The following is a 12,937-nucleotide window of genomic DNA, read 5'->3' on the forward strand; positions in this document are numbered from 1 at the left end:
GAGCGAAATATCACCAGGAGTGTATCCTGGCACTTAATCACCAGTTGCACAGTTGAACAATTAACATTGAACATGTTGGAAATTGAAAATCTGCAGTCAGCAGGAATACAGACTTAACATCCATATTAGTTCATTATACTTGTTACTTATGAATAATAATGAACATTTAAGCAATCTTCATGGGACTGCTGATTTCATGAATATACTCAGCCAGACTTTATGAGCTCCAATTAACATGGCTACATACTGTGTTTCTTTACCTTGTGATATATAGGGCCAGTAATGAAAGTGCAACATTCATTGGCTTATATTTCTCCTTCTATTTCAGTACCTGAAATGCGTCCTGTGAACCACCACTGACAACGACTCTGCTGCCATTTCAATTTCTATTGCTCTTCCAATGTAATGCACTTAACCAATAAATGAATAAATGAATGAAGAAAACAAGACCTCGGTTACCTCGGTTACAGAATTCATTCTCCTGGGTCTCTCAGAGGACCCAGAACTGCAAGACTCACTTTTCTGGTTCTTCTTAATAGTCTATATAATCACCTTAGTAGGAAATATCAGTATCATGACCCTGATCAGTGTGTCACCTCATCTTCACATTCCCATGTACATCCTTCTCTGTAACCTGTCATTTGTAGACCTCTGTTACTCCTCTGTTGTGACCCCCAATATGCTGGTGAATTTTCTTGCAATGAAGAAAACAATTTCACATTCGGGATGCATAGCACAGATGTTTTTCTTTGTCACCATGGGGAGTTCTGAGGTTTTCCTGTTGGCCCTAATGGCATATGATCGGTATGTGGCTATATGCAATCCATTACTTTATGCAGCAATTATGACAAAGGCAACTTGTATGTACCTTGTAGTTGGAGTTTACCTGGTAGCATCCATTAACTCCCTGATTCACACACTTTGTACTGCTAGCTTGTCCTTCTGCAGCTCAAATAGGGTCACCCACTACTTTTGTGATATTCCACCTCTGCTAAAGCTCTCTTGCTCTGACACCTCATTTAATGTGGTAATGTTGGTCTTTGTTGCTGGCGGTCTCATAGTAGGTTCTCTAGTCTTCATTATAATTTCTTATCTCTGCATTGCTTATGCCATTCTAAAAATTAATTCCTCAAAAGGCAGATGGAGGGCTTTTTCTACATGTTCCTCCCACTTCATCTGTGTCACCTTATTTTTTGGAACACTTGTATTTATGTATGTTAGACCCAGCTCAAAGTATTCCATGGAACAGGATCGTGTAGCCTCAGTGTTTTACACAATTATTATTCCAATGCTGAACCCACTGATCTACAGCCTGAGAAACAAGGAAGTCAAGGAGGCCCTGAAAAAAGTAAGGAAGAGAATGTCTTCCTGACAACATGTACTTGAAAGGAAATGCACATGTTCATAAATTAATACTGTAGAAGTAATATTGAGTTTTAATTTATGGATGTAGCTCCAAACATATGTTAAAAAGTTAGCAAATGTGGGATTAAAATGCTTATCAGTTATGGGCAGAAATGTGCATGTGTCTATGTTGATCTGTCCATATCTTAATACAGTTCATGGAACTGTCTATGCTAAAAGTATTTGAACCTTTACTCTGTGTATGATGTTGCAAAACATTACTGAATAGACCTCCATATAGACTTTATGGTAAATAGAAAATGCAGACATGTTGATAATTAACACAATTATATATCATGGACATTGGAATCGATTGAAGGCAGTTTTGCTCCGTTATTATTCCTACAAGAAGTGTACTTAAAGAACTATGGGCTTTTTTCCTAGACCAATTCACATTCTAAGGATCTGAAAACTTGCCACTGACTGGTTTGTGAATCATGATTTTATTTGCCATGTGATCTATGTACTACAATAGGTTGCATTAGAAATCATCAATTTGCAAGGGCATCACAAAATGACTTAAAGGGACAGGTGCCTTCACTGCATGCTACCCTCAAAGTTGCCCGACATGATTCCCAAAGGGACACCTCTTTCAAAGGAAAAACGTCCTCCATGATCATTAATTATCTGTCAAACTCAGTGTTAGTTACTGATCAATAGTTTACAATCATAATATTAGTCACAAACATTGGGTACACATTCCCACTTTCCCAGTCTCATTAAAGGTGAGCATCTAGCATGCCCTCTCCAAATTCTGATTTAGAAATGATTTAAAAAATGCCTTTGTGAAGATATTTATGGCTCATGAAAGGGCATTAGTAGGTTGTAACAAACCCTTGGTTGTAGCATACTCAGGGACTTTGCAAAATCCATGGCTTGTGTCAGCAACAGAGCTTTCCATGTAAGACCCTAGACTATCTATCTTTTGATTGAGAGGAAACATTTTGAGAGAGGAGGTCAGAGTCACAATCATGGGTGTACTGTAGCATAACCCAAGAATATGTATGACTAGATGGACTGTATTGCCTGCTGTGTATTTTTGTGACTAGCACAAGGTTTGAGAAGACCAAGCCCTGTGCCCAACCTTAGTAAGAGCCAACACCCACAGAGTATTGCCTTAAGCCATGGGCAGTAAGGTTTGACTATAGGCGGTCAGGCCCTGTGCCCAGCAATCTTTGGGCAGCCATCATCCATTGCATACAGCCTATGACTGGGCCTGGGCCCAACTCTCAGCATGCTGCTAACACCTGCTGCACACAATCTTTAGCTGTGCGGACAGCCAACAACCGCACCACATTACCTTTAGCAATGAGCAGTGGGGGTTGGCCAGAGGATGTGGCTTCGGCTAAGCCCTGCCTCAGACTCTTATTGGGCAGCCATCCCCTACTGTGCATGAACACTCTCATTGCTCATTGGGTGCTAGTCACAAGGTCACCCATCTTGCCATTTCTCTGCACACAAACCTCTGTGGGAGGCCAACTTCGGCTGTCACAGCCTTCAGCCGTGTACATGTGGTTGACCAAACTGGCCAGGTCTATTTTTCTAATACGTTCTGCAAATCTTCTGTGATCTTGGGAATTCAAAGAAGATCCAGTTAGAAATCTAAAAAATATAACCTCCTTATTCCCACACTGGAACACTTTTTAAATTGTAATTTCCATTAAAAAATAAAACGGACGTACACTAAGCCCAGGAAAGGCACCTGCTTTAGTAAAATTCTGTTTAGCCATTTTTTCTTCAATGACGAATGGGAAATATCACTTGGGACCTTCTTTATTTTTAGGCACCCGCCTGACATATCTACATAAAATTTATTGTGCAGAAATGAGGTGTATTTTATGGTGTGGTTGTGGGGCCTCACTTTGTAATATGCTTACCAACCGTCTTAGGACCAGTAGATTTTGTTTGTCAAACTCTCGAGCTCCATCAAGGGTAGCTCTGACTCTGGGGAGCACGGCCTGCAAAAAGAAATACTTGTTAAAGCTTTAAAAGAGCATAAAAACTAAAGAAAACAATACTAATTTATTGGAACAGACTGTATTTTTATGCATGTGTAACCAGTGCAACAAAAAAGATCTATCAGAGGGTTCTGGAGATATAGATTTGACAAGGTACAGTAAATATGTCATTTTAGTCAACCTGAATAATCATTGGATTTTGGTCTCTGGTGCTGCATGGTGGCATTTAATGATGGTGTGAATAATGCAAGCTACTCACTTGCCCCAGCCAGGTTCTTCAACTTTTTTGGCCATGTACTGAGCCACCTGACCCTTGGAGTCTCTTGTTTCTGCTGAACTCCGGCGATAACTTCAAATTGAGCAGGGAAAAGCTGACACAGAGTCCCTTCTCCTTTACCAGCCACCACGATCAGCAAGTGCAGTCATTGCCAGGGCAGACCTTCTTCGTTCTTTGTTCCAGTCCAGTAGGAATCTGGGTGCCAGTTGTTACAACAAAAAGGCTCGATAAAGGGCTTGCACTTTGAATAGGAATATGAAATAGAAGAATAGTTGATAACCATAGCCAAGAAAGGCCGCAAGTAGGTTTATTCACGTGTGGATGATCTGATGATTGAGTGTAAGATGAATAACGTAAAAAATAAGAAAGGCTGAAAGTGTGAAAATTACCCACTGCCTTCAGCCGGGGAAGTAGTTACAACAAAAAGGCTTGATTAAGGGCCTTGACTTTGAATCAGAATATGGAATTGAACAATAATTGATAACCCCAGCCAAGAAAGGCAGCAAGTGCGCAAATTTCCCACTGCCTTCGGCCGGGGTAATTTTCCCACTAGGGGTAATTTTCCCACTAGTAGCTACAACAAAAAAAATCAATAAAGGGCCTTGATTTTGAATCAGAATATGAAATTGAAGAAAAATTGATAATCTCAGACAAAAAAGTCAGCAAGTAGGTGTGCATATGTGTTGATGATGTGTTGATTGAGTAGAAGATAAAAAAGGTGAAAAATAAGAAAGGCTGCAGACCCGCAAAGTACCCACTGCCTTGGAAGGGAAGTGGGTCTTTGGATACCCAGCTCATTACACAGACTGTGCGTCGAATTCCGCAGTGGGAGCCTGAGAAACGGCACCACATCTGAGCAAGCAATGCAAGTGCACTAACAGCCTGATTCATCATTCTCCCGTTTTGCGAGCCCCTAAAAGCGATTCATAACGAATCGCTATTAAGGACTTGCAAAATGGGATTCATGTAGAAATTGCATGAAGCAATGCGATTCCTACACATTCCTTATTTGCGATTAGCAAATTGCTAATCGCAAATAAGGAATAACTCCCCATTCATTCCTATGGGCCAAAAGGGGGAGTTATGCAGATTCTCAGAATCTGGCCCTTTGCGAGCCGATTGTGGCTTGATGAATCAGGCTGTAAGTTCCCACTCTGGGTGTAAGGGCTGAAAAAATACGACACTGGGCCCATTTCAGGGCCTCTATTTTGAATTAGAATAATACTTGGCAAAGGCAGCCAAGATAGTCAGCAGGTCGTTGTGTTTCAGCTAGTCTATGCAGAATAAGGTGTAAAAGAAATGGGTGTTTGGTTTTCCAGTCCATTACAGACTGCGAGTCGGATTCCGCAGTGGAAGCCTGAGAAACGGGTATCACATCTAAGGAGTTAAGCAAGTGCACAACGTACACACAATGTGCGGTAGAAAGGACGCAAGAAAGGACGCAAGTGTGAAAATTACCCACTGCCATTCACGGGTAGTAGTTACCAAGAAGGCTCAATAAAGGGCCTGCACTTTGAATTTGAATTACTTGAAGAATAATTGATAACCCCAGCCAAGAAAGGCAGCAAGTGTGCAAATTTCCCACTGCCTTCGGCCGGGGTAGTAGCTACAACAAAAAGGCTTGATAAAGGGAATTGACTTTGAATCAGAATATGAAATTCAAGAATAATTGATAACCCCAGCCAAGAAAGGCAGCAAGTGTAAACATTTCTTACTGCCTTCGGCCGGGGTAGTTGTTACAACAAAAAGGCTTGATAAAGGGCTTGCACTTTGAATAGGAATATGAAATAGAAGAATAGTTGATAAACGTAGCCAAAAAAGGCAGCAAGTAGGTGTGTGTACGTGTGGATGATGTGTAGATTGAGTGTAAGATGAATAAGGTAAAAAATAGGAAAGGCTGCATGTGTGCAAATTATCCACTGCCTTCAGCCGGGGAAGTAGTTACAACAAAAAGGCAAGATAAAGGAGCTTGACTTTGAATCCGAATATGAAATTGAAGAATAATTGATAATGTCAGCCAAAAAAGGCAGCAAGTAGGTGTGTGTATTTGTGGATGATGTGTTGATTGAGTGGAAGATAAAAAAGGTGAAAAATAAGAAAGGCAGCAGATGCGTAAACGACCCACTGTCTTGTAAGGGAAGTGGATCTTTGGATTCCCCGCTCATTATACAGACTGTGCGTCGGATTCCGCAGTGGGAGCCTGAGAAACGGCTAGCAGATCTAAGCAAGCAATGCAAGTACACTAAATATGTAGTGTAGTTCCTATTATCCCAATAGGCTCTGCGCATTGGAATAATATCTTCAATAGTATAGACCTAGGACGGAGGTTAACTAGGTCTTCTACTGACGATATTAGACTTAAAGTTTTGTGTTTGCCAGCTTGCTCAGAGTTCACTAGAAACTTTCTCGAATAGGCAAGGAGGATTTTAACCTCCCTGGATAGACAAGAAGGGATTTAGTTTCTGACAACCATAGAACATGACAACTTTGCTCTCCCCTAATCAAGAGTGTATCTCTAGAGTTGTGTGAAAACAAAAGACAACTTATTTTACTCAGTCAGTACGTGCATTCTTAGTTTCACCAGATTGTAGAGAAAAGGAAGAGACGGGCGTGTTCAATAAAAGATGGTATTTATTGATCAGTCTCTTTTCTCGTACAAGAGAAATGAATCGTTATTATTGCAATACTTATAGTTAAGTAAAGTGCATACAGTCATAACAGAATTATAAAATAATTCTGAAAAAGCATTGATATGGTTTCTAAGCCATATGATACTTTAAAATGGATAAAATAAGTACATACATATATACATTTGACTAATCGTACTCAACTGGTGCTTCTAACCATGCCTACCCCAGTGTACCTGACCTAAGCCTAATACGTGGGCGGGAGTAGATAAGTAGCAGTTTAAGTTAAGTTTGTTTTGCCAAGGGACTGACTCAAGAATTCTCTGCAAGGGGTTATTCAGTTCTGTACCTGAGATCTAGAATGTTGGAGGGCTGGTATCTCTTATCCCAGGTCTTGATATTCCAGCTGCCTGCGAGGGCTGCGTGGAAGCGCCGGAGCTGGATTTCTCGGCAGGAGAAAGGCAGCGTCTCGTTCTCAGCGCGTCAGGAAGGCGGGGCAGCGCCTGTGGGCTTCGCTCTCTGCTGGGCTCCTCGGCAAGTCTCGCTGCTCCAATCTCGTCACCACCGCGTGTGTTTGCTTAAGGCAATGTCGGTAATATTTATACCTGAAAGGTGCCGAGATTGACGTAAGGATGGACATATATACGTCAATAAGGATGTCATACGAACGGGTTTGTTCGCACATTCTTTTACTGAAGTTCTCGGTGAAATCAAAACAATGGCTACGGGAATTTCCCAGGTCGCTGTAGGTTTGATTTGTTTTGAGAACTCCGTATTCCTTATCAGGGGCTGGAGGAATAGTGCTTGCCTAATTAGATGGCATGCGTTATGACCTAATCAGATAACGCGCTTCTTTGCCGTGGTGTGGCTTAATCAGATAACCGTTTTTGCACCGTTGGATGGCTGCTAGTTAATTATTAACCAAACCAGGGTCAGGAATAGGGGGATCGATACAGTACCTATAGAAATACATCACACCCACTCCACGTAGACTATGTCCATATTTACAAATCTAGGCATAGTGAAACTAGTAGCGTTTGTGTATACCGTACCACCCCAAAATACATTCATATGCATTCTGAAAATTGGAATTATGAAATATACGAAACACAATCACATGTACTGTATGCACAAGCAGTATAATAATGCTAAACATATAATGCATATTTCAAACTCAGCATGAATAAATTGTGAAAACTACACATGAAATGGCTCTTTTATACAGAAGAAAAGTGCGAGACCATTTCATCACAATCATAAAGTTTTGTATGAAAATTCTAGAGGGTAGCTACTGTCTCTTGACTACTAAAAATAGAAAGTCAGTTCTCTAAGAATAATGTCTACTTTAAGCAGAAGATATGTGTCCCAAAAAATTGTAAATATTTTGGAATTGAGGGAGGTGAGAGGAGAAAAAAAATATTGTTCCATTTCATTGCTCTACTTTTAAAGTTGAAGGCCAAATTCAAGTTTGCAGGGAACTCCGTGTGCTAGTTTGCTCAAAGTCATTCCTTCTGCTCTGGTGAAAACATCATATCATTTAGACTGTCGAAAAAACTGTCAACAGCTTCTTGCGAAAGTTCCACTAAGTCTGAAAAAGTTGTTACCATGCATTCATGAGTATGATTGCGTTCATTGATGTTTTGATCAGCATAGCTGACTGAAGGTCGTACCTGATCGATGCTGCTTTCATCTCGTACTTCACTGCCCCTCAATCGTAGTGGTGAAGTCTCCACGAATGCCGTCATCAGGATAGGTAGCCGCTGGGGGCAGCACAATGCATGAGCCGTTACCGGACTCAACAAGGTTTCTGCGTCCAATGGCACATCCGATTGTAGTGTCAAACAGGTGTCCAACACACATTCTTCGCCGCATAGCAAGCACCTTAATACAGGCATAACACAACGTTGCCACATTGGTCTAAATGAAAGAAACCAAGTCATGTTCAAGTCCCGTAGCCGTGCTAGTCCAAGGACTCTAGTTATGCGGTCCCGGTAGCCAATGGCTAGGATCGTTTCTTCCCTTGTCGCAGGTGTTTTGTCTGTGACATGGTTTGCCATAGCGAAGTAACAGGATCAAAAATAGGATGCCTGCCACCAGTCCCAAAAGGAGAGGAAGTCCGCCAAAGATGGAATGGACAAAGTCTGGAAAAATACCCAGGATGGCTTTGAATGGTGTCAAAATTCCTGAAAACACTGTCTTAAATACACTTGAGACACCACTGGTATCAGAAATATTTAAGATTTCGTTCAGTATTTCTGCGAAATGTATGGGGGAATTTGTTGATAACAATACATGAATCTCTGCCGTTGTCCTTGCAACTTGGAGATCATACGTTTCTTTTGATGACGTTAGCCTGGTCGGCGTCTGTAGGAGCACTGTCTTCATTCTGCTTAAAGTATCAATTCGAATAGAAGCAATTTTCAAATCGGGCCATAACCTTGCCTCCCTGTCTGGGGAATCGTTCGGGAACAATACCCGTCCACAGCACATGACCTTCCTAGTCACGGTTATGAGATAAGGTTTTCCGGGCAGCAAACTACAACATCTGCGATCTACTATTAGAATGTAACTCCCGTTCGAGAGTCTCCTAAAGAATGGTTCTATTTGTGTTGCAGGTGTGCCTAGCTGGTAGCATGAAAGGTTATTTGAAGTCCCTTCACAGGCTCCATGCAAGCTAATACCCTGACACAGAAGTGTACCGCTTAGTGATCTTGCACAATTATTGCCACTAAGAAACACTTTCTGGCCTTTATTACTGACACATTCGTGTGTATAGGGCAAGTTCCATGTTGACTTAATGTACCCTTTACCCAACCTTTCATACTGGCCTGCCTGTATATATTTTTGGCAGTATTGCAACTGGAAAGTAGTTATCGGAATATTTATTATTCCATGTATTATCCATTCAATGACAGGTCGTTCTGACATTGTCAATGGTAATCTCTCAAGTTTTTCAATGCTCAGAATTGTATAGTCAGCACCCTTCTGTGCCATACTGATTTGTTTATCAGTAAGGTTAAAGATATAAAATAATGACGTTGTGTTGATTAAACGCCAAGGCACATAGCCTGAACGCAGATTTTGTAACGTCCAGCCAAGCTGTACAATAGAACGCAATTGGGACTGACCGTGTTGTAACAACAGTAAGTCTTGCAATATTATATCGATTGCTGAAGACACAATGCTGTCTAGAGAATATATTCTGGAGGACAGAGTCATTAACCCATTGTCCACCACAGAAAGTGATTTTTCCAAATTAATATGGTCAATTTCCCGTATTTTCTCTGCTGTCTCAATTTGAGTTTCTTTCCAGGCTTCGTTATAAGCTGCATATATAGAGGCCGCTATGAAACGTTTTTGACGCTGTTTGCGTGGTCCCATAATGAAATCACGCAAGTCAGCACCTTCGGTAAGTAAAGTTAGGTGTTGCTTAATTTCTGCCAGTGTGGACGTTTGTAGCCATTGAAGGCAGAGCTTGCCCATGCTGTAGGTGGTTACTATCCCTGGATGTTGTCTTTGGGAATATCTAGGGTCTGGCCTGGTCAATGTGAACCCCTGTATTTTGTTCAGGAATCCATCTTGACAGTTATTTGTATCTGTGGGCCAGATCAACCATTGTTTCCATTCAGGATGTGTTCTGTTTTGGTTTAGTATATGTTTTATGTCTATCTCAACATCTATAGAGCTATTATCGTTCACTGTTGGCTTTGGAATAGATGGTTTGTTTAAATCTTTGATTTTGGCTAAGCCAAGACAGGTAGTTTGTTGAATAGTGTCATTCAAAAATATAATTTGTTCTGGGATCATGCAGGCTCTAAACAATGATTCTATACCTTGTACTTGCCAATCTCTTGTACCCTAAACAGTTTTTGCTTCAATATTATTGTTCCAGAAATCAAAACCAAATGTATTCATTTGCTCAAAAAATGAATCTGAATATATCAATTTTGTGTTTGTAAGCATGGTCTTCATACCTGTCTTATTTGACAATTTGAAATAAAATGTTTCTGCATTACTTGTGTTAAACCCTGAAAAGTATGAATATTTATCATAAACTGTTTTCGAGCTACCTTTTGGAGGAGTAGCACAATGTTCCCATTGGTTATAATTTAAAACATTTCTAGGTTGTGCAGATTTGTGTAGATAATGGTTACCATAGTGGTTGTAGCAGAACATTTGATCATAATTAGACGAACCCTGCAAATAATCATGTTCTGTAAATTTAGCAGACATCACAAGATCAGACATCATATCATTAATACTTTCAAAGTCCCAATCATCAGCAAATGTGCTTGGTTTTACAAAGTCACTCAATGAGATCTTGAATTGGTGTAGATACTTCAGGATTTCAACCGGACCATAGATTTCATAATCAGTTTTGTCCCATGCTACACCGCCTGGTATAGGATTGGCTGTGAAGTTCACTGAAGAAAGTTCTCTTTTCTCGACGTGTGAAGATGTGTGTGGTTTAAGGACCAAGTTGATTTTCTGGCTTACTGTGTCCATTTTAGCATATTTTCCTTCAATGAAATGTCCCAAGCATAGTACCATGATGAGCCAAAGTATGAGGAAAAATGCACCTAAGGCCACCCAAAATTCAATCCATGGAGAAATCAGATAGGTTTCTTTCAGCTGTTGAAAAAGTTCCTTAGCTTTATCTTTAAAAGTTTTTATTGATGGCTGTTTCTTAGATTCACTCAGATCTTCAGATGAGTCATCAAAGTTGATGAAGTAGCCGGATGCTGTTCTGTCAATTGTTCCAATTGCTTCTGGATTACTTTTTGTTCTAGAAGTTTCCTTTGTTTTATCAGCATACTCATATGTTACTTCATTGTAGGTTGGTGTGTCTCTACTAAATGTTTTTATTTGGGTTTTAAGAGGTTCAAGTTCCATTGCTTTGTTGCATATTCCTTGTTGATGTTCTGTGGGCATTTCAAATGTGATTAGCCTCTTAGTTTGAACCTCTGGATTTGTAGCAAACATCGGTGTTCTACTACTTCTTGGGAGTCCACTTGGCCTACTGTTTGTTATCGGCCACATGATTGTGGTTTTACAAAGTCGATGGATACAACTATGTTCTCCTTTTTACCAGCAAGGGGCGGTAGTACTACTGATCTTGTCCCGTTTATAGACAAGACAGGAACTGCTTTCCTGTAAGAAGGCCCAAATTCCTTCTTTACCGCGATCTTCTCTCTGACTAGATCCCCGACTTTTGGAATCCAGACAGGTCTTGCTGGGACAGGTGGTTTCTCTTCAGTGGTCGTTGGCTGTTGTTTCAACTTTATGTTGCTCAGGTCTTTTCTTGTTTCATTTAAGTCCTGCAAAATAGCCAAACGATCTTTGATATCAAAGCTTTTGTCTTTAACCACTGAAGTCTGACTGTCAAGATCTTGGATCATCATTCTAGTCCCGAACAATAGTTCGTACGGACTGAATCCCCTCAGAGAATCTCTTGGCAGGTTATTTAGACTACGTTGGACACTTATTAGATGTTTGACCCACCCAGCTCCCGAACCTAATACCTTTGCTGTTATAGATTGCTCTATGCCTTGGTTTTTTCTTTACACCATCCCGTATCCCTCAGGAAGGAAGTGAGAAGAGTCCCGCTATGCAATGCTCATTTGGCCATACCTCCCCATAAGCTTGAGGGTTGAAGGGGCAAATATTGTTTCAAACGTAGCATGCTCCTAGCGTATATGCCATTATAGACTCGCAAATCTTTTTATAACAGTTCAGACGTCAGCCGAGCGCTGGGGTCTACATTATAAGTGAAAATTAGTCTTTTTATGTTAATATGACGCTTTTTTTTTTTTTTCGTTTTATTGACTATTGTCTAGCCCTTCTGGAGTGAAACGCCATGTTAATACACCGTTTCTCTCGCCGCTGCGATCTCTGTTGCAGTCTGGGCAGTTTTTTACAAAAATGTGGTGATGCAGGCTCATGCCTGGCCACCAGTACACTGATTGTAATTCTTCCAGAGAATCTTTAAGCTTGAGGTGACTAAGACCCTCACCCATGTGTGCGTCCGCTATTAACAAGCTTCTCCTGTCCATGTTTGGAGTTACTCTATCCCCCACTCCAGGGATTCGAGCAAAAGGAACGGAGTTTGCATCGATTATGTATGTATAGTTGAGTGGGTAATTGATCGGTAGCGCTGAGCAGTCGCCCTTTGATGACGTTTTCACCGCCAGCACTGTTTCACCGTCAATGTATTTTACTGTACGCTTTTTTTAGCTACGGAAGCCGATTTAGTTGCCACCGCTGTGCCTGTCTCAGCCAATGAATTCCCTGCAACGTGAGTTTTTTGTAGTTCTTTCTTTAAAAGACTTACTTGTTCCCAAAGCGCTTTCTGCTTTATTGTGGCACCTGTGTCATCTTTGTAACCATTCTGAATCCATTTCTGCAAATCGTTATTGTATGATTTGACGCAGTAATGCGAATCGGACGCTATAAGTGTCGGGAATTCGCGATCGGCATTATCCAGCGCCATTTTCAATGCTATTATTTCAGTCTGTTGTTCTGAATTAGTTTCTACTGAGTGTGTTTTTATTAATAGAGGTCTCAGTTTTCCTCCACGCCATACTTCTTTTGTAATTTCACATGTGGGGTTGTATGCTTGTTCTCCCCACCCAGGTGGTTGAGCATGGCCGTCTGTATAAATTACACAGGCG

At 40.9% G+C, this 12,937-nt stretch overlaps 1 protein-coding gene across 1 annotated transcript; it reads left to right on the forward strand.

Annotated features, from left to right (window-relative positions):
• The first annotated feature begins 430 nt into the window (after positions 1-430).
• LOC144768896 (olfactory receptor 5J3-like) lies at positions 431-1,372 on the forward strand. The gene has a single exon (XM_078652913.1). The coding sequence runs from the start codon at positions 431-433 to the stop codon at positions 1,370-1,372; it is 942 nt and encodes a 313-aa protein (XP_078509039.1).
• Positions 1,373-12,937: the final 11,565 nt, after the last annotated feature.

The sequence above is a fragment of the Lissotriton helveticus genome, chromosome 1_1 (genome assembly GCF_964261635.1).
Source record: "Lissotriton helveticus chromosome 1_1, aLisHel1.1, whole genome shotgun sequence".
NCBI classification, from domain to species: Eukaryota; Metazoa; Chordata; class Amphibia; order Caudata; family Salamandridae; genus Lissotriton; species Lissotriton helveticus.

Coding starts and splice junctions, on each gene's coding strand:
- LOC144768896 (XM_078652913.1), top strand. CDS start 431: ATGAATGAAGAAAACAAGACCTCGGTTACCTCGGTTACAGAATTCATT.